Genomic DNA, 27,207 nt, shown 5'->3' on the forward strand with positions numbered 1-27,207 from the left:
GCTCAGCCACCAGCTCATGTTCAAGAAAGGACCAGCAGTCAGTCTGGCTCCAGCCTCAGTCAAGATGTAGCCATAAGGCCAAACAGGTGGAACTAAGGACAAATCCCAACCCAAACAGCTCTCAAGGAGTAACTCCAGGCACTCTGATCCTGAGCAAGCTCTAGGTTCCCATATCCCTAAACCAACCCGCAGAGCTCTGGAAAGATAATCTGCTCAGAGCAAAGCCATCCTGGGTCAAGGCCCCCTGGTGGACCACAGTCCTCCCCTCCCAGCCTGAACTACATCCGCATGGCTGTGACTGGCCTCACTACACTTGGCTTTCCAGCAAAATGGAGCCTGGAATTTGCATTATGACCAAGCATCCCTTTGGAGCCTGCTCAACCTTCTATTTCCAGGCTGCAAACACAGGCTGGAGCTCGCGGGTAGGTACTGGTCCCTCCACAAGATGAGCCTCACCTTTCTTCCTCATCATAGCTTCCAACATCTTGTCTTCCTCTTCTTCCCTGGGGTGGAAATGACAAGCTGAGTGACCACAGCAGGAAGGAGCCAGGTCATCCATGAGCCCCTTCCAACCTTCAGGCCCCACGGGACTGGGCAAGCGTGAGGGCAGAGCTCTGCCAGGAAGTGGCTCCACCTATGGGGTCCCAAGCATGTCACCTCTGCCGGTCCTCATCCAGGCAGTTGACAATGGCATTGCGCTGCTCGATGAGGGTCACAAGCTCCTGCATCAGCACCTTTTCTCTGGCCCTATCCTCCTCTGTCCAGTCCTTTTCTGCCAAAGGAGAAAGCCAGGGTGAGTGGTGGGGACCCTCTCCTTCACAGTAACAGGACACACCACCTGAGTGCCCGGGAAGACAGCAGGTCAACTATACTGTGGGATGAGAGGAGGGCCCAGAGTGCCCCTCACAAGCTCTTGGAGAGATGGAAGCAATTCTAGAAAAAAAACAAGGACACCTGGAAGCCCAGCAGATACCCTTCAAGAGACGTCCTATAGAGGCAGAAATCCTCAAGGGCTCCTGCTCACCAAACACATCATTCAAGGATAGCATGCAAGGCCAAGGTGCCCACCAAACACACTGTTCAAGGAGCTCGTGCAAGGCTAGCAATTCTCAAGGGCTTCCTGCATATCAACCTCCTGTTCAAGACACCAAGCAGGGCCAGCTCTCCCCAAAGGCTTCCTGTAACACGTTTGTTGGTGGCGTCTTGTGAAAAGGTATTCGACTGGCTTGAGTGGACAGGGATGGGAATGACAAGGAACTTCCAGAGGTCCACTTGCAGAATCAGTATGGTCCCAATCACGCAGAAGAACATGTTCCCAAGGCCTATAGGAGGGCACTGGGGACAGGAGCCCAGTCAGGAGGATCCCTGGTGTCACTTCCAGCCTCTTCCCTCTTCTAGGCCCAGGGCTGCCTCACAAGACCACCGTCAGGGCGTACTCATGTCTGGTTCCTCTCACCATCTCCAGGCTCCAGAGCCCCCACACCTGGTGCCCTCATGTGCTACACACCTAGACATAAACCTCCTGAAGCTACCAGGAACTGTCCCATTCCCCTATGACCTCACCTTGCCAAAACTGAGGGTCAGGAAGCCCAGTTCTGGGGACAGAGTATGGCTTCACAGTCACCACCCAAGTTCCAATCCTGCTCTTGCCTTTCCTCATCTAGAGCTTGGTAAATTATGCTTCTAATCTACATGTAGGGAAATTGAAGCTTTGGAAAACGAAGCCTTTGGCCAGCAATGGCCAGAGATGGTAAAGCCAAATTGAACCCAGGCAGCCTGACCTCCTATTTGGTATCTATGGACTGAACTCCCTCAGGGTCAAATAAACCAGCTTTATCTTCAAAAGCAGCACCAGAGGAAAGCTAAAGAGGACAGGGTGTACAGCCACAGCCTTGGGGCCGATGGCTCATACCCACTCTCTCTCCTGAGTGCTAGCCACACCCCCAGCTCCTGCTGACTTGGAAGTGACTCATGGTTGGCAAACGACGCCTAGGACATTCTGTGACTTGGGGGTATTCCAGCGTTCCGAATTCCCCAGTCAATGGAGAGGTAGACTGGTGTTGAGGACCTGCACGGGCAAAGGCAGAGCTAGTAGCTACACAAACAAGAAAGCCCAGCCTCTGGGTCCATTTCTAACCTCAGCTGTGAAACGGCAATGACGGGCCATCACCTGAGTCTGACATGATGTCACAGTGTAGGAAAGAGGCCGGAACCCTGGATCCTTCCATGGCTCTGTGGACTCTACTAGCAGCTACAGACCAGTACACGCCACAGCCACAGACATGATGGTCAGTGCACACCACAGCCACCCACACGACGGTCAGTGCACACCACAGCCACCCACACGACGGTCAGTGCACACCACAGCCACCCACACGACAGTCAGTGCACGCCATAAACACAGACAAGCTCATCCCTCGTCCACAAATGCATAGGTTTTAAGAGTCAAACTTGGATCCTCATACTTGTACAAGCACTTAGTGATTAAGTCACCTCCTCAGAGGGTTTATTTTTATTCACCTTCATGGGTTTATTTTGTTTTTCAAAACAGGGTTTCTCTGTGTAGCCTTGGCTGTCCTGGAACTCACTATGTGGACCAGGCTGGCCTTAAACTCAGAGATGCACCTACCTCTGCCTTCCAAGTGCTGGGATTAAAGGCGTGTGCCACCACAGCCAGCTACTTTTCAACTTTTTTGGTTTTTTGAGATGGGGTTTCTCTGTGTAGTCCTGGCTGTCCTGGAACTCACTCTAGACCAGGCTGGCCTCAAACTCACAGAGATCCACCTGCCTCTGCTGCCCGAGTGCAGGGATTAAAGGCGTGCGCCACCACCGCCCGGCTTACTTTTCAGTTTGTAAGGCAGGCTCATGTAGCTGAGCTGGCTCACCTGGCTTGTTGAGAAGGCACCGCAATTCATATTCTACGTCAGCCTGGCGCTGCTCCAGGTTCTGCTGCTTGACACTAAAGGGTGAGATGAAGAGGAAGTAAACGCTTCTGTGCAGTGCCAGCCACCCACACTGAGCTGCCAGGGCAGAGTGTGCAGGCTCCCAGACCCCAGTGGGGAGCAGGCAAGGAGTCAGGACTTACACATAGATAAGCTCTGACTCTCTCCGCAACAGTAGGTGCTTCTCGTGAATGAGCTTGAACCAGTCCACCAGCATGTTGTCCTCGCTGCCCTCTGGAAGCCAGATCCCCACTGAGGCCAGAGCTGGCACCCCTCCCAGCTCAGCACCCCAGGGTGAGGGGCTCCCATCAACCCACAGCCCTCAGCCATCTCTTCTCGGCAGCTCCCGCACCATTTGCTCCTCCACGCAGCTTCTCCTCCAACAGAACGCCACGATGTTCCAGGGCATCCAGCTGGCGCTCAATAGTGTCCATCTCACCATAGATGTCCTCCTCAGGGATATACTGGTCAGCCTGGACCTGCCCAACCATACTCTGGTCACCTAAAGAGCAGTGGCCCTCCCCTCCACCTGCTCCCATCCAACTCACAGGGTCCCCTAGCCACTGTGGAAGCCAGGTCCTGTCCCACAAGGTAGCATGACAAGAAGGCAGCATAGGTGTGGAGAAGGGCCAGAGAGGGGACAGCCATGAACCCTCCCTACCAAGGGTCTGACAGACTCCCAATGAGAGGTCCAAGTTCCTGCTCCAGAGAAGCCTCTCCCTTCTCTGTCACTCAGGAGGAGTTCTTTGTGGGACAGAGAGCTAGTGTAACAGGTTACAGAGCACCCTGGGGGCACCCTTCTGAGAAGCATACATTTCTCCTAGTGCTCACTCTCTAAACTTGCACTATTGTTAGAAACACCCCCTCCCTCTGCTCTTGGCTACACGGGATCCCTGGGTTAAGTTCAACCTTCCAATTGGGCCACCCACAGTTCCCAGATGCCTAAGGCTGCTGCGGGGAGGGTGCTAGGCTCAGGCCAGCTGGGCCTCAGGGTCTCTCTGCCAGCACCTTGCGTTTGATGAGTGGAAAGCCATGTCCGGGGGCAGGTGGCCTCATGGGCTTGGCTCCTTTGGTGGCCTTCCTTACGGTTGGAGATGCAGAAGGAGATGGCTTCCGGTTGAAAGGATTCTCTTTGCAGGAAGACTGAAGGAAGACAGGACGGATGGTGGAGTCTGAGAAGTCTGATCACACAGGGCTATGGAAAGCAGGCCAGGACCCACGTGACAGGAGGGGGAGGGCCCAGGCAAGAACAGAATCCCCCAAGTTCCAAATGGTTCCACTTCCAGAGTACTTCCCCAGCGTCAGTTCCACACACACCTTACACTTTCTGCTCAAGGGTACAGCTGAGGGAAAAGTCTTTGAGCCCAGAGTGGTGGCACACCCCTTTAATCCCAGCACTCGGGAGGCAGAGGCAGGCCGATCACTGTGAGTTCAGGGCCAGCCTGGTCTACACAGTGATTTGTAGGACAGTCAGGGTTATTAAAAAAAAAAAAAAAGGAGGAAAGGGGTTATGTGTTAAAGGGTTAAAGGATAGAGAGGAAATTAGAGGGTAGAGAATTTATCAGAATGCATTTTATAAACCAAGCGGTGGTGGCGCATGCCTTTAATCCCAGCACTTAGAAGGCAGAAGCAGATGGATCTCTATGAGTTCGAGGCCAGCCTGATCTACAAGAGCTAGTTCCAGGACAGGCTCCAAAGCTACAGAGAAACCCTGTCTCGAAAAACAAAAACAAAGCAAAACAACAGAATACATTTTATATGGGTAAGATATTGTTCAAAAGCAAAACTAAATAAAGATTAAAAAACAAAAATGATGGTTTGCCTAACAAGTGCAAGGCCTTGGGTGCTAGCCCTGGAACTCAGGCACATAGAGGCCTCACTCACTGCATGCCCATTTACAACTGAGCTCAGTGCAGAGAGGTTGAGCACCCAGCTCCAGGCCACCCACTTCCCAGAGGTCCAGTAGCATCCACCACAGGTCAAAGACCCCACATTTGACTATACAGTTAGTCTTCACGGCCATGCTTTCTCCAGTGGAGACTCAAAGGTTCAGAGAGGCATAGCTCCCCCATCTGGAGTCACCCAGCCAGGAAATGCAATAGCAGGAGTCCCACCCTCCCTCTACCTAACAGACAGAGGGGCGATTCTCCCCTCCCTCCCCTCTCCTGCCCACCACAGACACACTCAGACCCTGGCTCTTCATCTTCTGTCTCTCTAGAGACCCCTGCCCACTCTGAGACCAGGGTCCTGCCTTCCCTATGGTGCCCCTTGGTTTATGGAAAGCAAGCATCACACTTGAGGCCTCAGCTTCCCTCTACTGATGGGGGTGGGGTGGGGGTGGGAGCAGGCCATGCCCTTATCCAGTCAAGTTCCAAGCTGCACAGTGGTTCCCTGAAGCAGAAAAAGCACCTAAGCCATAACCTCGACATTCTCTCCTAATCCAGAGGTAAGAGGGAGATTGGGTCCCTTAGGAAGACCCGAGATTCTGCTCTTTCCCTCTCTGTATCAACACCTAGAGAGAGTCCAGTAAAGCCCAAGGCCTGAGTCCTTCCAGGCTTTTAAAGCCACAGAACATTCTCAAATCAGTCTCCCGTACAAGCCATGCTTTCATTACAAATGGAGTTGGCAGGCTGCAAAGATGGCTTAGTGGTTAAGAGCACACACTGCTTGCCCAAAGTCAGATCCCAGCACCCACATCAGGTGACTACCAGACCCCTGTGACTCCAACTCTAGGAGGTCTGACACCCCCTCTGCTGGCTACCACAGGCACTGCACTCACATGCACAAACCCATACACAGATACACATATTTAAAATAAAGAAAAACTAAAACATATAAACAAAGGACCTGGAACAGTTCTTTAAGCTACCCCAAGTCCATCATCTACCAGCATCTAGATACCCAGAGGCTCTTTAGAGCATTCTGGAAACTTGGCACTACCCAGTAGCCTACTGTCAAAAGTAGGCCTTTTCAACATCACACAACATCGTAACAGAGTTGGAAATACCATACCTACATGAGTCACTGTGGTCCAGGAAGGATCAGTACAAGAAACAAGACAACCTAGAACTATAGAACCTGTCAAAAGCCAGATTCCCGGATAGGGGCCCAGCTAGAGCCTCCTCATACCTGCTTTACCTCTGAGAGAAGACAGAGCCTAGCATGGGTCTAGGGTCGGACCTGGTTTTATACCCCATAACCCATAAAAGAGGAACCCAGGAAGGTGTGCATCCTATGCCCTTTAGACTGATAGGTGCTAACCTTGGCTCCTACAAACCAATATGGCTACCTGTGGGAGTCATTTCAGAACCTGCAGACCAGACAATGACAATGGGCCACTCAAGAACAAAGGCCACTAGGCCTGTGTGACCTCCAGAATCCAGGTGTCCCATGCACACAGGAGGTACCTGGTCAGCAAGGGCCAGCTGCCTCACAACTTCCTGGTAAGAGCTGCAGTCTCTAGTGAAGGAGTCCTCTTTCCTATCTGTGCTTCACCCCAGATTACAATCATATGTCTGTCTGCCCCTGGAGACGGGGTGCCCCTAGAGGGCAAGCACAGGGTCTTAATGAACATGCTCAAGGCCTGGCATCAGTGAAGCCAGCAGGTAGTGGGGTAGAGGAGGTGTGGGTGAAGGGTACAGGGGTGGAAAGATCCCACCATGTCAGTAAACAGGCTGGGAGCAGACAGACAGAGCCTGGGCCTCACACAAGTAATGATGGGTGTATCCACTTGAGGTCTCAGACGAGCCACACATCCACTAGCTAGAAGGGTGCTTCTCACTCACCTTGATCTGCAGCTGTGGGGATGAACTCCCCCGGAAAGGGGCAGGGCTCCGGTCTCCAGCCAACAAGAAGGGCGTGGGGGTAGCACCACTGAAGGGCTTGGTGGCCTGGGTATCTGGGCTGCCCCTGGTCCTGGCCTGGGATACTTGTTCACCACCAGGCTGTCCTAGCTCCCCAGAAGACGATAGGGAAGAGTTGGCTGAGGGGGTGATGGAGTTCCCAGCTGTGCCAGGGGTACCAGGCACGTGCACAGCAGGATCTGAGGAGCTCTTGGGTACGGTAGGCGTCTCCAAAGGCTCTGCACTGGCAGTGTGACTGGAGCTCTCGGATGACAGGCTCTCCACACTAAGGGCTGGCGATGGTGTGGCGGAAGGAGGTTCCGAGTGTGACAGGCGGGAGGCGTGGAGAACTGTTGAAGACGAATAGCAGCAACATTCAAGTGGTAGGCAGAACTTCTGTCCTCCCCCAACGCATCCTGCTCCCAGAGCTAGGGGTAGCCCTGGACACCAAGCTTTTCCCATCTGGATGGGCAGGAGGCCAGAGAACACCAAACCCATGCCAGGACCCACCTCACAAAGGCACTAGGTCATTGTACCCCTGATGCGCCAGTGTGCCACCTTGTGGCACATTTATGGCCCTAACTTCTCACTCAGAAAGACAGCTGCCTTCCACTTCCCCACATGTCCCATGATCCTCCCACACCCAAGTCCACTCAAAGGCAAGCCACGGGGCAGATGGAGGCTCCAGTACAGGGAAGGCAGGGGAAATGAGGCTAGTCTTCGTCTCCAGCAGAGACTGGAAAGAAAGCAACAGCATAGGGTGGGAGCAGCACTTGCTGCAGCCAGAGCTGGGCCAGGCACTGCCAAGCACAGCTTTCTCCTTCTGCAGATGACATGGACTCTGCCTCCACGTCCATCATTGTACTTCCTGGGTGAAGCCGCAGACTCGGGGACGGATCCTCCCTAGCTAGGGGCATCCTTAAACACAGCTCTGTCCAACTTCAGAGCTTATGCCCCCATTACCCCGAACCCAGCTAGCAAGTGGACCCAGGGCATACAGGACCGAGAATTTGCCTGTATATGCTCCCAGCAGGTGCTTGGTCCCAGAACTTCCAGCCACACCCCTAGGAGTGGGATAGGGGACCAAGCGTTTAAGACAAATCTGAGGTAAAACCAAAACATACAGTGTGCTAGGGTGAAGGGACCTGGAGCTGACCCCCATCTCACACATGAGGAGACTGAAGACCAAGTCCTACAAAGTTAGAAGCCAAGTTTCTCAGTGGTTGGAGAGACAGACACAGGGGGCAGGGTTCAAGTGAACTCCTGCCTCATGCCTTTCACATGTCCAAGGCTGTGCCAAGTACTCCCTGACTCCCATGCTGAATTAGCACAACAGGAAGTGTTAAAAGCTGGGGCTCAAGGGCTGGAAAGATGGCTCAGTGGTTAAGAGCATTGGCTGCTCTTCCAAAGGACCCAGGTTCAATTCCCAGCACCCACATGGTCGCTTACAACTATCTGTTGTTAGTTCAGGCATTTGTGCTGGCCTGACCTTGGGGTATACGTCCTCAGCTGTAGCCACTAAGAGCACCTCCTGTGCACATTCACCATGTTCCCCTTTAAAAGGGCCCTGCCCACCTCCCATCTCTCCCTCATTCCTCTGGCTCTGTTTGTCTCCCTCTCTTCTCCTGCCACTCCTGTCCCCAGAGGCCGGTCTCCATCTTCCCTTTTCCCATTCACTTTTCCCCAATAAAAAAACCCTCCACCCTAGCTCTGTTACATGGTATCTTTCTCTCACATACCACTTTTTCCAAATTATAACATCTGTAACTCCAAGATCTGATACTCTCACACTGACATATATGCAGGTAAAACACCAATGCACATTAAATGGATGGATGGATGGATGGATGGATGGGTGGGTGGGTGGGTGGGTGGATGAGTGGATGGATGGATGGATGGGTGGGTGGGTGGGTGGATGGATGGATGGGTGGATGGATGGATGGGTGGATGACGAACAAAGCTGGGTTCAAATTCCGCCTCCACTGCTCCAGCGCTCTGCCTCTCCTATGAAGTGACTGATCTTCTCCCAACCTCTCTTGGATGAAATGGGAGACCAAACACCCACAGTGTACAAAAACATAGCAAAGCTCCTCGTACCTCAGACCCAGAACTCACCAAGGGGGGAAGCACTGGGTGCTCTCGGGGCAGGGCGCTTCTTTGTCTTGGGGCTGCTGGTGGGGGTGATGCCATACCAGGGGTGCAGAGACTTGGGTGTGGATTCTGGTGGTGCTGGGCCAGGGCCTGGTACTGCTGGGGCTGTCTCTTCTTCTTCCTCTTCCTCCTCAAAGGGGTTGTAGGGCTTGGACTCTGGCCCAGCTACTGGGCTCTTCTGGGTCCTTTCTTCCAGGTCTCCATTCTCCATCTGTCTGCTTGGTGACCCAGGACTGCTGCTGGGGGGCGGTGGGGCTGGTTTCTTCTTTGGCTCTGTCTGCACCAGTGTGATCCATGGGGGGTCCTTCCTTGGTGCTGGCATCCTAGAGGAAGGCCAAGGCAAGGGGTCGACCTTCTGCTCTCTAGGAAGTTTCAGTTTGTCCCAGAGGAGGGGGAGAAGCTGCCCCCTCTGTTCTCCCAGGCCTAGCCCCAAGGTCATGCCAAGCACAAAGGTAAAATGGGTTGTGACAGTCACACCCCAATAGGGCACCTTGAAGCCCAGAGAAGACAACCCTTCAATCACACAGCTGCTGTCAATCCAGCCCAAAAGAGGGGCTGTGTGACATTTCATGATGTCACCCACCTCCCTATGCCTCAGGCTCATCAGCCCCATGGAGGCTTAGCTAGCCTTCCATTTCACAAGGTCCAGTCACCCTGCTCCCGAGTGTGGTTACACAGGAACTGTTTACTAGCGGGGCACTGTGGCCCCTTACCCCTCCCAGGGCAGCTATCCTAATGAGGACAGCTCTCAAAGAAAAGCTACAAGTATGTCCTCCCCAGAGTGGGGCTGGAGAGGGGCAGGTACATCAGCTTTGCTTTTCCAGGTCTCTATGAACTATGCACTCTATGAACAAGGCCTAGACGCCCGTGTCAGGCAGGAAGCACAGGCTTGGGGGGCAAAGTGACTCTAGAGGTGGCTGTCCCCACTTGGAGCACAGGTCAGGCAGGTTGGGGACACGGCTTTCCTTCCTCACCCAGAGAGGAGCCTCTCTGTGGGCCAGGAAATCCTTTCCCCATCTGGGCCCTGGAAACCCCCACTCCCCCAGAGGCCTTTCAGGGGCCAGCATACCTCTCTGACAGCTTGGGTGTCCCTCTTGGCCTGGGAACAGGGGGTTCCTGCAGTCTTCCTAAACGTGAGAGGACAATGAGCCAGGCCTTCATGGGCTGTGGAGGGGTACCAAGAGCCAGCCAGAGTGCTGGCTTTGCAAGCCAGCACTTTGTGCCCTACATGGCAAATCACAGACCAGGGTGACCGCAGTCCCTCCCTGCCCCGCCCTCAGGGAGATAAGACACGATCAAAGGTGAATAGGAGAATGGTCAGTCAGGCTGTAGGCAGGCTTCTGACAGGCCCAACTGCATGCTAGCTGAAAAGTCCCAACCCAAATCCCTTCAGTCACTTCTTCTATACCAGGGTATCTACCCAGGTGCCACCTCCACCTGGAAACCTCCCTTGACTATAGCTATCTAAATCCCAGTCTTGGCTTCCTTTCATCCACCCCAACAGCGTGTCTACACACCATCAAATCACTGGTTCCTCCAAGAAAACACAACAAGGTCCAAACACTATCGGTGTCCCTAGTACCCAAACCTAAGCCAGCCTCCAGATTGCTGAGAATGTTTTGGCACAAGACCCGGGATGCTCTCTCCCTCGGGCCTTCATTGCCTTCCCTGACCAAATGATAAGGGATGCTCTGCATAGCTCAGGATGCATGGAGGTCATCTAAGAACACCCCGCAGACAGCCGGCCAAGAGCTCCCATGAAGTTCAGATGAACTCAAGGGCCCTGACCCCGCTGCCCTCCCCAGACAGATAACAGATACACATAATGAGAGTGGGAAGTTACCTGAAGCATACCTGGGAATGAGCCAGGACACATACTATTGACATCAACATGCACAGTCCCAGACACTCAACACACACACACATGTATGCCTGCTATACTCCAAGCCACAAGACAGAAACAAAATGCATACACGGGACATAGGTGGGGCTGTGGCTTGAGCTATACCAGTTTGGAGAACAACATGGCACGAAAAGGCACAAGGTGACTGGGACACACACAGACCTCATCACACAGCACATACAGGTGCCAGCTCAGAGCAGTTCACAGGGCTGGAGAGACACCTCAGAAGTCAAGAGCACTTGCTGCTCTTCCAGAGGACCTGAGTTCAGTTCCCGACACCCAGATCAGGTGGCTCACAACATCCTGTTTTTCTAGCTCTAAGGGGCCTATGCCTTCTTCTCGACTTTGGACTTTGTGGGCACCTGCAGTTACATGCACAGACACATATACACACAATCTAAAGTAAATCTTGAGGGAAAGAAGGAAAGCTGACACTGTCCCAGGATCACAAGGCTATGCGCATGCCCACAGGAGGGAACACATTCAGCCAGCATGCCCCGTCCACTGCCCTCACTCACCATTCACAAGGCCACTGCTGACACCCTGCTCCACCGAGCCATCCTGCTGCAGGCTAGACCGTGGCCGTGGTGTTGGAGGCGTCAAGGCTGAGCTCTCAGAAGCCTTCCTGGGGGCAGGTGTGGGCCGGCCAATAGGGGGACTGGCCAGCTCCTGGGGCTTGCTGGGAAGAAGTGGCTTATTCAGGGTCTGGGGCTGTACCTCGGAGCTGGCCTGGAACCCATCTGCCTCGGCCACTGTAGCCACACTTGGGCTAAGGTCACTCTCCTCACCATCCTTGGCTTCTGCTGACTGCTGCTGCTTTCGCTGTGACAGGGGCCTAGTTCCTGATCGGCCTCCTGGACCCAGCCTGGTGCAGCGTTCTGCACACACAAAGGTGCCTTCCTCGGGCCCACTATTATAAGAACCCGGGAGCAGCGTGCTGGAACACTGCCGACATCTGCAGGGGACAGAGCAGGTATTCCCTTAGCAGGACACATTGGCTAGGCCCTGGGTAAGTCCTCCATCAGAGACCAAAGTTATTATCCCCTTACTCCCTCCTTCAACTGCCAGGCCCAACTGGCTTTATACCCTGGACTTTCCAGAAGAAAAAGAACATAGCAAGAGGGGAAGAGTAAACCATGTCAAATTAGAAACAGGCATTGTGAAACACGCTTGTGCTGCACGGGGAAGAGGCGAAAGTGGCCCAGGGTTTGCCCCAGGGGAAGACCGCCACCAGCCAGTTACTCTAGAAATCAGTTTGGTTCCCTCCCCACCAGGTTTGTTTTGGTTTCACTTTGTTTTTCCAGGGCTGGGAACCAAAGCCTCTAAAAAGGCTAAACACTGTGCTCTACCCTTGGACTACAGCCCAAACTCATCTGTTTTGGGGTGGAACCCAGAGCCTTGTGAATTATGAATAAGCACTCCACCACTGAGTCACACAGCCCCAGCCTCAGGCCGGCTTGCTCTTAATGAAACAGAATGAAATACAGTGTATCAGAGCGACTCCTGTGTGGGTGAGCCCAGCTGCAGAGAGCTCTTGTACAGGGTACAGGTCTACAGACACAGGGTCAGACCATGCATGGACATCTAGTAATATCAAATGGGGGTTACTTTTTAAGATTTATTTTATGTGTTGGGCTTTTTTGCCTACATGTAGATCTATGTACATGGATGCCTGGTGCCAAAGGAGGCCAGGAGAAGGCATCAGATCCCCTGGAACTGGATTACAGAAGGTTGTGAGGGGCCATGTGTATGCAGGAAATCGAACTTTGGGTCCACTGCAGGAGCAACCACTGCTCTTAAGCACTCAGTCTTCGCACCTGCCCCTCAAATGCACTTTTTAAAAAGTCAGGTATGGTGGTACACACCTGTTTTGTTTTGGGGTTTTTGGGGTTTTGGCTTTGGTTTTATAAAACAGGGTCTCACTTTGTAACTCTGGCTGTCTGGCACTCACTCTGTAGCCAGGCTGGTCTGAAACCCACAGAGATCCGCCTGCCTCTGCCTCCTGAGTGCTGGGATTAAAGGGTTACGCGGACGTACTTTATCTCAGCATTTAGTAGACTGAGGCCAGAGAAACACCAGTTCTAGGCTGGCCTGGGCTACACAGTGAGGCACTGCCTTAAAACAAAAACAAAAACAGAAAAAGCAAAAAGGAGAACCTGTCTTCCCTTGGCTGGAAGAATCGCTCAGTGGTAGAGTGCCTGCCTAGCAGACACAGACTGGGTTCAGTCCCAGCACCACAAAACCAAACAACCTGGCATCCCAGGAAGTCACACTTAAACCTAAGAAAATTCTTTGTTTCAAATGAGCTCCAATGATGAGAGGGGGCTGAGCACAAAGCTCAGTGGTGAGACGCTTGCCTTGCACATGCCTGGGCCTGGGTTCAAGCCTCGGCATCTCAGAAAAGAAGATGGATCAGCATTTGAGAGCCACTGCTGCTCTTGCAAAGGACCTGAGTTTGGTCCCAAGCACCCACATCGAGCTACTCACGACGGCCAGTAACTGCAGATAGCTTCCAGGGGTGTCCCCATACACATAGCTTCTGCTTCCACAGTCATAGACACATACATAAAAATCAATACAGCTTTAAAAAGAATGAGAATGGGAGGGAAATCCTGTGACTGAGTGGGTCTTGGTCTTCTCTTCTAGGCCATAGTTTCTTCCTCTGTGAAGTGAGGAGAAGCTGAATGTCCACTATGAACAGCCCGGTGGGTATGAACGGCCACAGCAAGTGTGAAGGGCACAGTGGGTGCTGGGAGCTATGCCCTGCCCTACGGCACTCACCGGAAGCAGTGCCGGTGGTAGAGCCTGCCCTCGGCCAAGTACCGCTGCACCAGGTGCACCCGCTGTCCACAGGCTGCGCATGCGCTGCTGGGGGGCTGCTGTTTGCCCTGCTCAGACAGGCTGCCTGAGGAGAGGTCATCACCCTGCAGGAAATGGGGCACAGTTACCAGCCATGCTGCTCCTGAAGAGTTCCCCTCCCCTCTCCACCACAGCCAGGTCCCTCAAGTGCACACAAAGCTCCATAGTGCTAACACACGAAGATCAGAGTCCTAGGAGAGCCAGAGGACAGGAGGCTGTCGCCTTCTCCCACATGAGGAAGCCAGAGCCCAGAGAAAGGTGACTTTCTCAATGTCCCAAGTCAGTACAGAAACAGTGAAGCCCAGACTTCCAGCTTCCAAGGAAGGCCTCTTGGCCTTAGGAGATGTAACTTTTGGTTGTAAAGTCCTTCCTGGTAGCTGCTCTAGCCAACCCTCCTTTCCTCTGGTGGCCTTGGCTCTCCATCAACTAGCCCGCTGTCAGCCCACTCAGGCTGTCTGGGAACTCACTCTGGGCCTGCTTCTCTCTAAAGCTCATGAAAAGCTGATGTACTTTGGAGAGGGGACTAACAAAGTGGTCCCCACTTCTCTACTGAGCAACCTTGGACAAAGGACCAAACCTCACTGAGTCATTGCTTCCTGTCTGGACAACAGGGCCTGAGAGATACCGCCTTGGAGGGGTCTCACTCACACTGAGTGGTTCAAACCTCGGACTCCACAGAGTCAAAGGGACAGTCACATCACTATGCATCATTGCAGGCATAGCTCCTGACAGTCCCATGATGGCAAGGACAGCATGGGGTTTGTCCCCTCAGTCACAGGAATGAACATGACTCACTCAAACTCTGAAGAAAACATCCCGGCTGTGCCCCTCGCCTGCTCTTCCACCCAAGGAGTCTGCCTACCTGAGCCTCTTCTCCTGGTTGCACAGCAGGGGATGCAGATGGGGGAGAGGGGAGTGCTGGGTTCTTTCCTGGTGTGGGTGGTGGTGAGGCAGCCGCTACAAGACAGGAAAGACACTGTCTGAGGCAGGGAGAGAACCTGGAGACCAGGGAGGCGCCAACCCACCCGAAGCTGCACAGCCACCTCCTCTGGGCAGAACACGGGTCTGCACCTGGGCTGCACGTAAGACAAAGCGGGAGGAAACACTTCCACTTTCAGGCCCTGTGCCAGGGGCCTTGCTGAGCCTCCCTCAAGTGGAGCCAGTGATTCACACTGTACAGGACTGCCACAACCTGGGTACAGCAGGCTGAGCCCCAGCTTCCTTCTCACTCAGGCAAAGGGAGGAAGCCTGATCTAAAGGCTCAGGGAGGTGGCCTACTCCCTGAGGTTGCCCGCCTGTCTCCACGTGAGCAGATGTGGCCCAGAGTCAGAGGAAACCCCACACACATGCCAGGGCTTCCCTCAGGTCATCTCCTACCTCCATGAGCTAGTGTCAAGTCGAGAACCTCCTCTGCACCCACACAGTAAAACATCCAACCTCTAACTTCTTGAGAAACAGTCCGTGTGTGGTAATCTAACAAATATCCAGACAGCTCATCCATAAAGCGCTTGGCTTACATAATCAAGGCTTTTCAGCCCAGTACTGAAAAGAAACGAGGTATGTGCATGTGCGTGTCTGTGTGGTGCACACCTATAATCCCAGTCCCTGGAAGGCTAACACTACACAATTATGCATTCTGAGCTAGTCTGAGCTACAAAGTTAGAACCTGTCTCAAAAAATAATTAAGTAGTGAGTTAATCAATTAAAGGGCCAATGAGATGATGCAGCAGGTAAAGGCTCTTGTTGCCAAGGCTGATGATAACCACATGGTGGATGGAGAGACGCGACTCCCACAGTTGTCCCACATGAGCCATGGTATATATGCACACAAATTAAATAAGCAAATGTGAATTTTGGTGAGGGTGGAGGATTGAGACAGAGTTTCTTTGGATAGCCACGGCTTTCCTGAAACTAGTTCTATAGACCAGGCTGGTCTCAAACTTACAGAGATCCACCTGCATCTTCCTCTCAAGTGCTGGAATTAAAGGCACGTGCCACCCCTACCCAGCTTTTAAAAAATGGCTCTTACGCCAGATGATGGTGGCGCACACCTTTAATTCCAGCACTCAGGAGGCAGAGACAGGTAGATCTCCGTGAGTTTGAGGCCAGCACCAGCCTGGTCTACAGAGTGAGTTCCAGGGCAGGATCCAAAGCTACAGAGAAACCTTGTCTTCAAACAAACAAACAAAATGGCTCTTGCAGAGTTTTTGCACCCACATGGCAGTAGTTCGTGAACACCTGTAACTCCAGTCCCAGGGGATCCAATGCCCTTCTGGACTTCTGCAGGCTTACGACGCCAACATATGACTCACAGAGATATGCTCAGGCACACACATACACACACATACAAAACAAATATTTATCATAATAATGATAATACAATTCAATTAAATACAAATTCCTTGCAGAGGTCTACAATAACATTCAGCAAGCCTCTAGTCCCAGGCCTTAAAGACACCCTGCAAGGAAGAAGCGGATGGCATTCAGACCATCTGAACAAGGGCATAGGTAGAGGAAAAACATCTACTCAGGGCAAAGGCCATCATGTCAGACGGGAAAGGACTGGTTTCTAAAGCTTACGTCACTTACACGTGTGTGAACCTGGGGATGTGGCAGGGAATGCATCTCTGTTTTTGCTTTGTTATATTTTATTGAGACAGGGTCTCACTATGTAGCCGTGGCTGCCCTGGAACTATATAGACCAGGCTGGCCTCACACTGATACCCACCTGCCTCTGCTGCCCTAGTGCTGGGATTAATGGCATACCTGACTGGAAAGCTGTCTTATTCTGAGTCACAGTGAAAAGGTTAGGAGACTCAGCATCCTACACAAGCCTCTGGGGAGATTCCCTGGGCTGGCTCCTGTCCTCTTCCTCCTAGACCCCAGCAGCACAGGACCCATGCTGCTCTAGCCTGCCACATTCCTCCCCACACCTTCAGAGCTGTCTGGGCTGTCTCCTGCTCACTTCAGACATCACCTCCAAGACCCTTCAAGACCACACATCTAAACTGACCACTTCCTGCTCTCCTTGGTGAACTCTGCCCTTTGCTCAGATCCTGAGAAATGTACTGTTTAACGCTTTCTTTCCCTTCCTCCAACACCATACAGCATGATCTCTGAAACTCTCTCTTTCCCCAGCAGCCAACACAATGCCTGGCACACAGCAAGGGCTCTACAAGTGCTTGTTAAAGTACTGGGTTCCAGGTGCTGGGGCAGCACAGCTGTGCAGACAGTGCTGGTCTGCAGGGAAGGAAGGCTGGGACAGGGCTCAGTGTGAGGTGCCTGTTTAGCATGTGGGAGCCCTGGGTTGTACATACTTAAGTATATTCTGTGTGTTCCCCAGGAGAAAGAGGCAGTGGCTACTGTACAAATGAGAGGACCAGGCAAGGAAGAACTGGCCATTCTCTCTCTCTCTCTCTCTCTCTCTCTCTCTCTCTCTCTCTCTCTCTCTCTCTCACACACACACACACACACACACACACACACACACACACACACTTTCCACTTGCCCAAAAGGTACAATACAGGACCATCTGGGAGGGAACACAGGGTTGGAACACATCACAGCGGAGGCAGATGGTATAAAAATGGTTTGTATTTAGGGGCCAAATGACATAAAAGATACAAATTCTATCTTAACCAATGAAACTCCACAGGACACCCCCACCTTGCAGGCAGGTCTAGGAAGTTAACTCCCAGGAAGGGCTGAAGAGAGATTCATGATAGGCCACAAAGAGACTGGGAAACAAAGTGAGCATGAATACACACATCTGTAACTCTGGCTTAGAAGGTGAGGAAGAAGCATACTGAATTACAGGCTAGCCTGGGCTACATAAAAAAATTCAAAAGGGGTAGGAGGAAGCCGAAGAACAGAGTAGAGAGGTGCAGTCTGGAAACAGAATTGTGATCAGGGTCACACGGTCCATTCACAGATCCTGACTATTATGCAAGCTACACTTCATCAGCAATCCAGATACATATGTTCTTCTGTTACAGGGGCTTCCACCCAACAAGTCCATCAGAACTGGAAACACCCTTACGGTGACGCTCATCCTTTATAACTCAGTACAAGGTACACTACAGATGTTAGTCGTTACCCAGGCTGTGAAAGTCACAGTCATGAGACTGTACCGCACAAGCTGGGGACATGTGAGTCCTAAATCAGAGAGGACAAACATGCTCTGCACACATCCCTTTCACTCCTCACAGCAACCTTGTGAGGTGGGCTCTATGCACAACCCCTTCCCAAAGAGGAGACCGAGGTGGAGGTTAAGCAATGCAAAGGGAAAAGTCTGAGGCCATGTTCTTGTCTCTACTGAAGCTAGACTCCTTCCCACAGTGACTCTGGGGTCTTCCAATGCAGCTGTCCCTGGCATGTGCAGATACGGAAGTTCCAGCATGCTCCAGACGGCTACATGCATCTTCCAGACACTTTGCTTACTTAGTTTCCAATTTTAAAGTTTTCTTTTATGTTTTGATTACATGTATATGTGTGCGTCCATGTGTTGTTTGGTTTGGTTTGGTTTAGTTTTTCGAGACAGGGTTTCGCTGTAACTTTTGAGCCTTTCCTGGAACTAGCTCTGGTAGACCGGGCTGGCCTTGAACTCACAGAGATCCTACTCTGCTTCCCGAGTGCTGGGATTAAAGGTGTGTGCCACCACCGCCCGGCCTCTGTGTTGTTTTGCACACGTGAGTGCAATGACCATGAAGGCCACATCCTCTGGAGCTGGAGTTACAGGCAGTTGTGAGCTGCTGGGCATAAGTGCCGAGAAGAGAACTCAGTCTTTTATTTTTGTTTGTTTGTTTGGTTTTTCAAAACAGGGTTTCACTGTGTAACAGACCTGGTTGTCCTGGAACTCACTCTGTAGACCAGGCTGGCCTCAAACTCTCAGAGATCCACCTGCCGCTACCTCCCAAGTGCTGGGATTAAAGGCGTGCACCACCACGGCCCAGCTCTGAATTCAGTCTTTATTAGTAGTCGAACCATCTCTTCAGGCCCTAATTTATTATTTTTTAACTAAGATTTTGATATTTTACTTTTCGGGTACAGAGACTGAAAGCATCATAGTTCACAAGTGGTAGTCAGAAGGCAAATTTCGGAAGTCAGTTCTTTCCTTCCATGGTGTGGGTTCTACAGCTGGAACTCAGACATCAGCCTTGGCAGCAAGTGCTGGCTCAAAAAACTGATTTTTTTATTTTTAAAGACAAGATATTATGTCTCCCAGGCTGTGTAGCTGACAAGTACTTTGACCTTCTGGTCTTCCTGCCTCCATCTCCCAAATGCTGGGATTCCGGGTGTTTGCCACCACCACTAATTTACATGATGCTGGTAAATGAACCCAAGCAGGGTTTTATGCATGGTGTCCACACACTCTGCCAACTAAGCTACATTCCAAGCTCTAGAACAGTGTTGTTTGTTCTCTTTCATTTTTTTGAGACAAGGTCTCACAATGTAGCCCTGGCTGGCCTAGAACTCCCTTAGCAGACCGGGCTGGCCTTAAATTCACAGAAATCACCTGCCTCTGCCTCCTACAAGCTGGTATACAAGGCGTGCACAACCACATCCAGCCTTTTATAAAAATGTTCTTTATAGCCAGGCAGTGGTGGTGCACTCCTTTAATCCCAGCACTGGGAAGGCAGGGGCAGGCGGATCTCTGTGAGTTCGAGGCCAACCTGGTCTACAAGAGCTAGTTCCAGGACATACTCCAAAGTTGTTTATTATCATTTAATCATGTTTGCATGTATGTTCATGCCTGATGCTTGCAGAGGTCAGAACATTCGATCCCCTGGAACTAGAATTATAGACTGTTGTGAGCCTCCATGTTCATGTGGGTGTTCTCTCAAAGAACAGACTATGTTCTTAACCACTGAGCCATCTCTCCAGCCCCACCCCGCCCCATTTAAAGAGACAGACTGGATTCTGCCCACACAGAGCAGACACAGAAAACATAACCCACATGGGACTGGCTATTCAGGACCTAGTGGCAGCAACTGCCCAGTGTAAGACTCAGGACCCCTGACTCCTCAGCCCCACAGTTCAGCTTCTGTGCTGTGTTCTTGAGCTCCTTGCTTCCCCTCTTTAGACTCACTTCCCCTATGCAGAAAGGAGCTGTCTGCTCCGGAGCTGCCCTGGGACACTCAGGAACCTGACTAGAACAGAGAGGACGCCTGTCCCTCCAGCATATGCCCTTTTCGAGTGTCTCTACACTCAAGCCAAGGAGGCAGGCTCTGCAAAGATGCTGTGCAACAGCCCAGAAGAGAGCGAGCGGCATGGCAGGAAGAAAAAGCGCTGGGAAGTGTCGGGACAGGAAGTGTCAGACAGGAAGTGCAGTGGGTGAGGGGAGGTGAATGCACAGATGAGCTCACCTGGGTTGTTTACTGCCTGTCCCTCCCTCCCCCCACCCCTCTCTCTCTCTCTCTCTCTCTCTCTCTCTCTCTCTCTCTCTCTCTCTCTCTCTCTCTCTCTCACACACACACACACACACACACACACTCACACACACACACACAGGGCAAAGTAGACAGGGTCTGATCTGTGGCCCTGGTTGGCCTCACACTTGAGGTAATCCTTCCACCTCAGCCTCCCAAATATGGAGATTACAGGTGTGAGCACATCACCTAAGCCAGCGCTGTTTTAATGCAAAAAATATATGAACTAGCAAATCTACAGTCAGTGAATAAATGGCAGGCTGTTTCCTGGATCTATCTATCTTTCTTTCTTCCTTCCTTCCTTTCTTTCTTTCTTTCTTTCTTTCTTTCTTTCTTTCTTTCTTTCTTTCTTTCCTTTTTTGGTTTTTTGAGACAGAGTTTTTCTGTGCAGCCCTGGCTGTCCTGGAACTCGCTCTGTAGACCAGGCTGGCCTCAAACTCCGAGTTCCACCTGCCTCTGCCTCCCATTAGAGGCGTGTGCCACTACCACCTGGCCATCCTAGCTATTTCTGTACCGCTCAGAAAAGAAGTAAACATACCAGGGCAGCCTCCCTGAAGGGCTGTCCCCTCTTACCTTGGCCAGAACTGGTGAAGTGGTTGTAGTACTGGGACACATAGGTCATGATGCTGAGACAGTCAGGGACACTCATGGAGACCATATCATTGGGGTCCAGGAGAGCAGGGATCCCCAGCTCTTTTTCAGCCACTTCAAAGGCCTAGGATGGAGACAGGTACAGAGGTGGGGACAGGAGCGGCCACAATGAGGAGAGGACAGAGAAATGGCAGAGTCAGGGAGCACTTCTCAGACCAGGACCAGCTCATTGTAAGGGGACTGGGTGACTACAATCCCATCCCCACATGGTGGCCTGAAGGAGCAGCTAAAGGAGCAGCTCACCCATGGGAAGCAGTGAGAAGGGAGAACCAGGACCTCCCCTAGGTCCTGAACCAATCCCCTTTCCAAATGTAGTGGTCCTCTGCGATCCCTGCCCTCTCCCACCACAGCCCTCTGTGCTCCCATCTGTCTGAGGACTCACCAAACGGTTATTCTCGAAGACATTTTCCTTGGAGAGAGACTGGAAGTCGCTGCAAGAGACAGAAGGACTGATCAAGAGAGGTGACAGGCGGAGTCAGGAGGGAGAGGAAGAGGTGATCTTATCCTGGTAGGACCAGCCTCAGCTCTCCAAGAGTTGGGAGGGCGCCTAGAGGTTCCTGAGGAGGAAACTGAGGCTGCAAGCCCTGATGGAACTGTCGCTGTCAACTGGAAGCAGAGAGTGAGCCTACGGCCCCTAAAGGTACCCAAATGAGGCCTGAGAAATTACTGAGAAGGGGTGGGCTCAAGCCAAGCTCCAAGTCATGGCTGGATTCTTGATTCATGGCCAACTCTTCCTCAGGAGATATTCTCCTCAGTCGGTGGCAAAAAAAGACAAACCAAGACTTGCAATATGGGCACTCCCATGCAGGGGAGCCCGCACTTCCCTGCACCTTGCCTGACAGGTGTCCCATTTTACAGAAGAGGGTGGTAAGATTCAAGAGGGGACGCTAACCAGCCCTGGGAATCTATACTTTTGGAACTTCCATCAAATGTCACAAACACACAAACCATACCGAGCACAGAATCCAAAACCCCATCCAACTACAGGAGGAATGTTTTTCTGTTTTGTTTTGTTAAATTTGCATTATTTATTTTTTAATGTGTATGTACACATACATATTTTCTTGTTTATTTATTTTATATATATATAGTTGTTGTTTTGTTTTCCAGCATGTACGTCTGTGTCCCATGTACCTACCTGACGCCCAAGGTCAGAAGAGAGCATCGGATTCCCTGGGACTAAAGGTACAGCTGCAGTCACAGTGAGTGCTGGGAGTTGAACCCCGTTCCTCCGGAAGAGCAGCCAGCGCTCTTAACCACTGAGTAAACTCTAGCCCCTACATCTGTTTCTTAATGGGGCCCAAAACAGAATAAGTTGGCAGCAGAATAGAAATGAACACACTGCAGAGCCGTTAGAACTAACAGCTGGTCTGTCCCATCAGCCACTTCTGGGAACAGCTTCCCTTCAGGGGACTTCCCACTTCCCTGGAAAAGGGCTTCTTGGCTTCTGAGTGGGGCAGGTGAGTGGTGGCAGGACCGCTCCACAGGGCACTGGTATGGGAAACAAGGGTGCTGGTTGGCTTTATCCATCTGTGGAAACCAGTGGGCTGGACCATGGGTGGGCAGGACACTGTGGGCCTGCTCTTTCGGGTAGGCTGTGTGACTGGGGGCAGGTAGGGAACCCTACCTGCCTCCACTGCCTGAAGACTCAGCCTCAGGCCTTTCTCTGGGGCCGGAGGGAGGGCCAGCAGCGTCTGAGAGTGACAGAGATACTGCAAGGTGTGCAAGCTTTGCCACTACCTAACAGTGACCTTCTTCTGCCAGCTACTTCGTCTCTCTGTACCTCAGTTTCCTCATCTGTAATACTAAACACCGTAGTGTCCAACACGGGGGGGGGGGGGGGAGGGGGAAGGGATCTCCAAATCCAATGACAGAAGGGCAACTTTTCTGGACAGTTTGGCTTCCTCAGCGGTGTTCCTAGAAGGTGGGGTCATAGTTTGTCCCCACTGCCTCCCTAGGACCCTGCACAGTCCCTGGTGTCCAGGAAGTGTTCTTGTACACATTTGTTGAAATAATACATGATGAAACCTATAAAACTGGGGAAACTGGGACTGGGTGGGGAGGCGGCTCCCTTGTGAAACGCTTGCCACACAAGCATGATGACTGGAGTTCAATTCACAGCACCAAATGCTCGTCTCCCCAGCACTGGGGAGAAAGAGATAGGCGGTCTGACGGCCAGTCAGAGCCCAGCCTAATTAGCCAGCCCCTCCCTGGTCTCAATGAGAGCCTGTCTCCAAAAAAAAAAAAAAAAAAAAAAAAAAAAAAGGACTATCATCTTAATTTGACCTCCAGCCTACACACATACCATATACATATATACACATACATAAACACACACAATACTAGCTAGCGTTTCCTCAGCTTCTCGCACTTCATCTCTACCCCTAAACACCATCTGGGTTTGGGCTTCACAGATCTTTCTGAGAATTTTCAAAGGCCGAGAAAGTTCCATCTGACACGAGGAAATGAAAGCACAGAAATGAATGCCACATGGCCTGGTCTCAAGAGAATTTAGAAAAAGCTGGAGGAGGCAGAAGGGCATTGTCCAGTTCCTCACCCAATACAGCAGGAATCCCCACACATGCACACACAGAGAGAGAGCCTGGGACCAGCCCTGGCTGGCAAGGCCTGCAGCCTTGGAGGCTAGGACCCTCACTCTACGTCTGCTCCTGTACGGATCTGCCCCTAAGTGCTGAGGGTGCAGCTCAGTGGCTGAGTGCTTCCTTGGCACACACACGAAACTGGAGTCAATCCCTAGCCAATAAACAAATGGAGGACAGAATAAATGGAGGACAGATAAACCTCCACCCTTCTCTGCACTTTATGAAGAACCTGGCAAGGGCTGGAGAGTTGGCTCAGTGGTTAAGAGCATTGACTGTCCTTCCAGAGGACCTGAGTTCAAGTCCCAGCAACCACATGGTGGCTCACAGCTATCTGTAATGAGAACTGGCGCCCTCTTCTGGGCTGCAACCATACATGGAGGTAGAATATTGTATACATAATGAATAAATAAGTTTTAAAAAAAAAGAACCTGGCTTCAGTTTCTCTACCACGCAATTAACATGGTCCAGGCCCAGCCTCCCTAGCAAATGACCAACTGGATTGAGTCTAGACCTCTGCTTCCCAAGCAGAGGAGGGAAGCCCTTCACACCTGCTTTCTGAACATCTGAGTGATCTCCCTCGGGCCTTGAAAGACCTCAGGTGGGGCCTTGGGGCCTTCTCTTGACCTTGGCCTTTCCCCAGGATGTGTCCCCTGGAGGCCTCCAGTTAGGTACCTCTAGTTAGTCACCTCAGGCTCTACATGTGTGACAGCATGTAGGCTTTTTTGGTGCTGTTTTCGTTTCTGATTTTCAAGAAAGAGTTTCTCTGTGTAGCCTTGACTGTTCTGAAACTCAGCCCAGGCTGGTCTTGAACTCAGTGATCTACCTGCCTCTGCCTCCCGAGTGCTGGGATTAAAGGTGTGCGCCACCATGACTGGCTAGTAAGTAGGCTTCTGCCTTGCGGGCTGTGGTCTCTGCCAACTCCAGTGTGTGGGTGCAGTGACTACACATACCTGTTGACTAGATGAAGGGGTTAAGCCGTCATTCCCACCGCTTACTGCCTAATAGCACCTCTTCTAGTGGTTAGTGTTAACTGCCTGCTTATTACCTCCTTTAAAATCCTGACCACAGGGCTGTGAGGTAGGTCTTGTTATCAACCCCACCTTCCAGATGTCCAGAGAACCAATGATTTTCCCCAGGGCTTAAACATTAGCACCAGGCAGCCAGCACTTAGAGCCAGGGGTTTATCCTCTCTTGAGGCTCATCCTCCACCTCCTGCTTCAGGGCTAGTCCCCAGCAAAAACAGAAGACCCTGAGCAGCAGCTCCAAAGCAGGGGCCAAGTGGCATCTTCTCCACCATTCCCCATTCCCCTTTTAGCACTGGGTCCCATGCTATAAAACCTAGCTCCCTTCGGTGTCTATACCCCCAAACCCTGTCTTCCAGGGCCTCTGGGACACTATTCAACTGCACACACAGTAAATCAAATTAGAGCTGGGCAATCCCTTCCTGGGCCCTCCCACAGCCTATCCTATGGAAACAGGGTCTGGGAGAGAGCAGCAGAGACTGCAGGTTGTGAGAGCTGGAGGAGCCCTCCCAGGGGAGCTGTAAGCAAGAGGGAGCCAGGCCTCTTCTTCCAGATTTGCTACTAAAGCCTGAAGTGAAAGCAAGGCAGACATCAGATGAACTGTCGCTTTCAGTTTTACGATTAAATAAATCAATGAACCAACGAAAAGAGCTTCAGAAAAGAAGCTGAGGTAGAAGCCCATGTCAATCGTTCTGCAGGCCTGAATACATTTTCCCAGGAGACCCTCTGGAAGTGGCTCGGGTAGGAGGGACCCACTTTCCAGCAGGAAGCTACAGACTGGGCTGTCAACTGTCCTAAAGTTGTTCCCAACCCCGCCGCCCCGCTCCTCTGCCCCATCTCTGTGCCCCACTGTGAACAGCAGGACTATAGGGCATACACCCTTTCAGATTCCTACTTGAGGTGGTGTTGGAAAGTAGCGTACCCCAAGTCACCTGACAGTCATTAATCTAGGACTTCTGTGCCAGAAACGGGGTTAATGCCCAACAGCGCATCAGCCCAAAACGCCTTACAGAGAGATGGCTTCCCTCCCCCCACCCCCCCCCCGCCACCTCCCCTCCGGTTCTTTGCACTTTAAATGTAAATGGCAAAAGAGCTGGAGAAGTGAAACTAATGACCTACATTCCCGTGGGAGTCAGACAAAATATGGGACTTGGAGAGTCGGATGACAGAGCTTATATGTAGAGGGGAACCGGGCTAAGGCTTCTGGGGGAGGGAAGAACCGGGTTAATAGGGCCGGGCAGCAGTCTCAGGTGGGACGAAATCTGGGGCAGCCGTCTTTCTGACACCCTTTCCGGTGGTTGCCCTTCCCGGTGTAAATTCCTACTGGAAAAAGTCAGCCTCCCAGAGCACCTGGAGGTCTGCTCACACGAGCTCAAACTCGGAGGCACCCTATCTGGGGGAGTGGCACAGCCTGATCCCCAACAGTCAAGTGTGGGGGTACTATGCACAGGCGCCGCCCAAGGGAGGCTCAGCGTGTGTGCTGGAACCTCGAGCAGGAGCGTCCCTGAGGAGGGGTCAGCCTGACACCAGGGGCCCAAGGCGGGGGAGGGGTGCACGGGTCTGGGGTCTCGGCGCCTCTGCTCCGCACACAGAGCCGACGGGTGTGGACTCCCGGATCTCTCCGGGCGGCGCGCGCCACCGCGTCACTGAGGGGGGCGGCGGTCCCCTGCCCCGCCGCTCGCACGCCCCGGGCACTCACAGCAGGTCCGGCCGGTGCCGGTGCAGGATGGCGCAGAAAGCCAGGCCGTCCCGGAAGGAGCTGCTCAGGTCGCGGATGTCCACGCCGCGATAGCCCTCACACTGGCGGCGGCACCAGGCCAGGAGAGCGCCCCGCGGCCCCGCCATGGTGGGCCGGGCTCGGCCGGCCCCAACTGGGGCTGGGACTCGGGCTTCGGCTCGTGCGGCTCCGACTCCGGATCAGGTAGCACGAGGCTGGTGCTCGGGCTCCGGCGGGGCCGGTTTCCGGCAGAGACTGCGGCGCGGCTGGGAGCTCGGGGCGCCACCGGCGGCCGGGGCGGGGCCTCGGTGTCCTCGCTCGGCTCTGGCGCAGCTAGGGCTGCGGGCTCGGCTCCCGACCCCGCCCGGCCAGCCTGCCCCGACCTGCCCGCGCAGCCTCCGCCCCGCGTGGCCCGGCCTGGCCGGCCGCCGCTTACTCACCGCGGCCCGCTCTTCTCATTGTGGGCCGGCCGCAGGCGCCCACCGCCTCCGTCCCCGCCCCTGCCCGCCCGCCAGCTCGCCCGCGCCGCGGGGGAGCGCGAGGAGGAGAAGGCCCCACCCTGCGGCCCCGCCCACGCCGTCGAGCCCCTTCCCCGGAAGGGCGGACGCCCCATAACCCCTCTTCTCCAGACCCGTCACCCCTTCCCAAGAGGAACCCCTCCTGGCAGTCGGGACAACCCATCGCTGGCTAACCCCTCCCCATCGCCACCCGCTGGCTCCCCAGACCCTCCTACCCCAGAGGCGGGACACCCTCGCTAGTCACTTGCCTGCCTCAAGCTCACCCCTCAAAACCTGCGGATCCTCCTCCCTGACTTCTGTGAACCACACCCACACCCGATCTGAAAGAATCGAGGCACTTTCCACGCAGATCCCAAACCTCCATATGGTCACCAGCTTCCTACCACCCCTCCCCACTCTATAACACCCGGTCACCCGTCCCTCCACCCCCCATGGCCTGCCTACGGGACGCAAACATCTCTACTACCACCAGTCCAGAGAGCTATGTAGTGACAGGCTGGAGACCCCACAACCAAGCTGGTCCTTCTTGGTAGTCCCCCTCTAGCTGTGTAAACTAGGAGATCTCGCTCG

At 52.9% G+C, this 27,207-nt stretch overlaps 1 protein-coding gene across 3 annotated transcripts in view; it reads right to left on the bottom strand.

Moving 5' to 3' along the window:
- The window catches only part of Micall1 (MICAL like 1), a 31,485-nt gene extending 5,031 nt beyond the window's left edge, over window positions 1–26,454 (bottom strand). For 2 of the 3 annotated variants that reach the window (XR_005286782.1, XM_038341584.1), the window contains exons 1-15: window positions 26,102–26,454; window positions 21,160–21,208; window positions 20,700–20,841; window positions 14,560–14,654; window positions 13,620–13,762; window positions 11,357–11,793; window positions 10,005–10,062; window positions 8,900–9,258; window positions 6,728–7,134; window positions 3,951–4,085; window positions 3,295–3,421; window positions 3,086–3,176; window positions 2,886–2,959; window positions 658–772; window positions 457–503 (exon numbers count right to left, since the gene is read on the bottom strand). Coding sequence is in view for 2 of the 3 variants with exons in the window: in XM_038341584.1 (XP_038197512.1) it covers window positions 457–503; window positions 658–772; window positions 2,886–2,959; window positions 3,086–3,176; window positions 3,295–3,421; window positions 3,951–4,085; window positions 6,728–7,134; window positions 8,900–9,258; window positions 10,005–10,062; window positions 11,357–11,793; window positions 13,620–13,762; window positions 14,560–14,654; window positions 20,700–20,841; window positions 21,160–21,208; window positions 26,102–26,247 (2,425 nt within the window). In the remaining variant the exon portion in view is untranslated. Of the gene's footprint in view, window positions 1–456; window positions 504–657; window positions 773–2,885; window positions 2,960–3,085; window positions 3,177–3,294; window positions 3,422–3,950; window positions 4,086–6,727; window positions 7,135–8,899; window positions 9,259–10,004; window positions 10,063–11,356; window positions 11,794–13,619; window positions 13,763–14,559; window positions 14,655–20,699; window positions 20,842–21,159; window positions 21,209–26,101 lie in introns of those variants that run through there. The other variant, XM_038341585.1, reaches the window with a different exon arrangement.
- Between the last annotated feature and the right edge of the window lie 753 nt (window positions 26,455–27,207).

The sequence above is a fragment of the Arvicola amphibius genome, chromosome 9, assembly GCF_903992535.2.
Source record: "Arvicola amphibius chromosome 9, mArvAmp1.2, whole genome shotgun sequence".
Lineage (NCBI taxonomy): Eukaryota > Metazoa > Chordata > Mammalia > Rodentia > Cricetidae > Arvicola > Arvicola amphibius.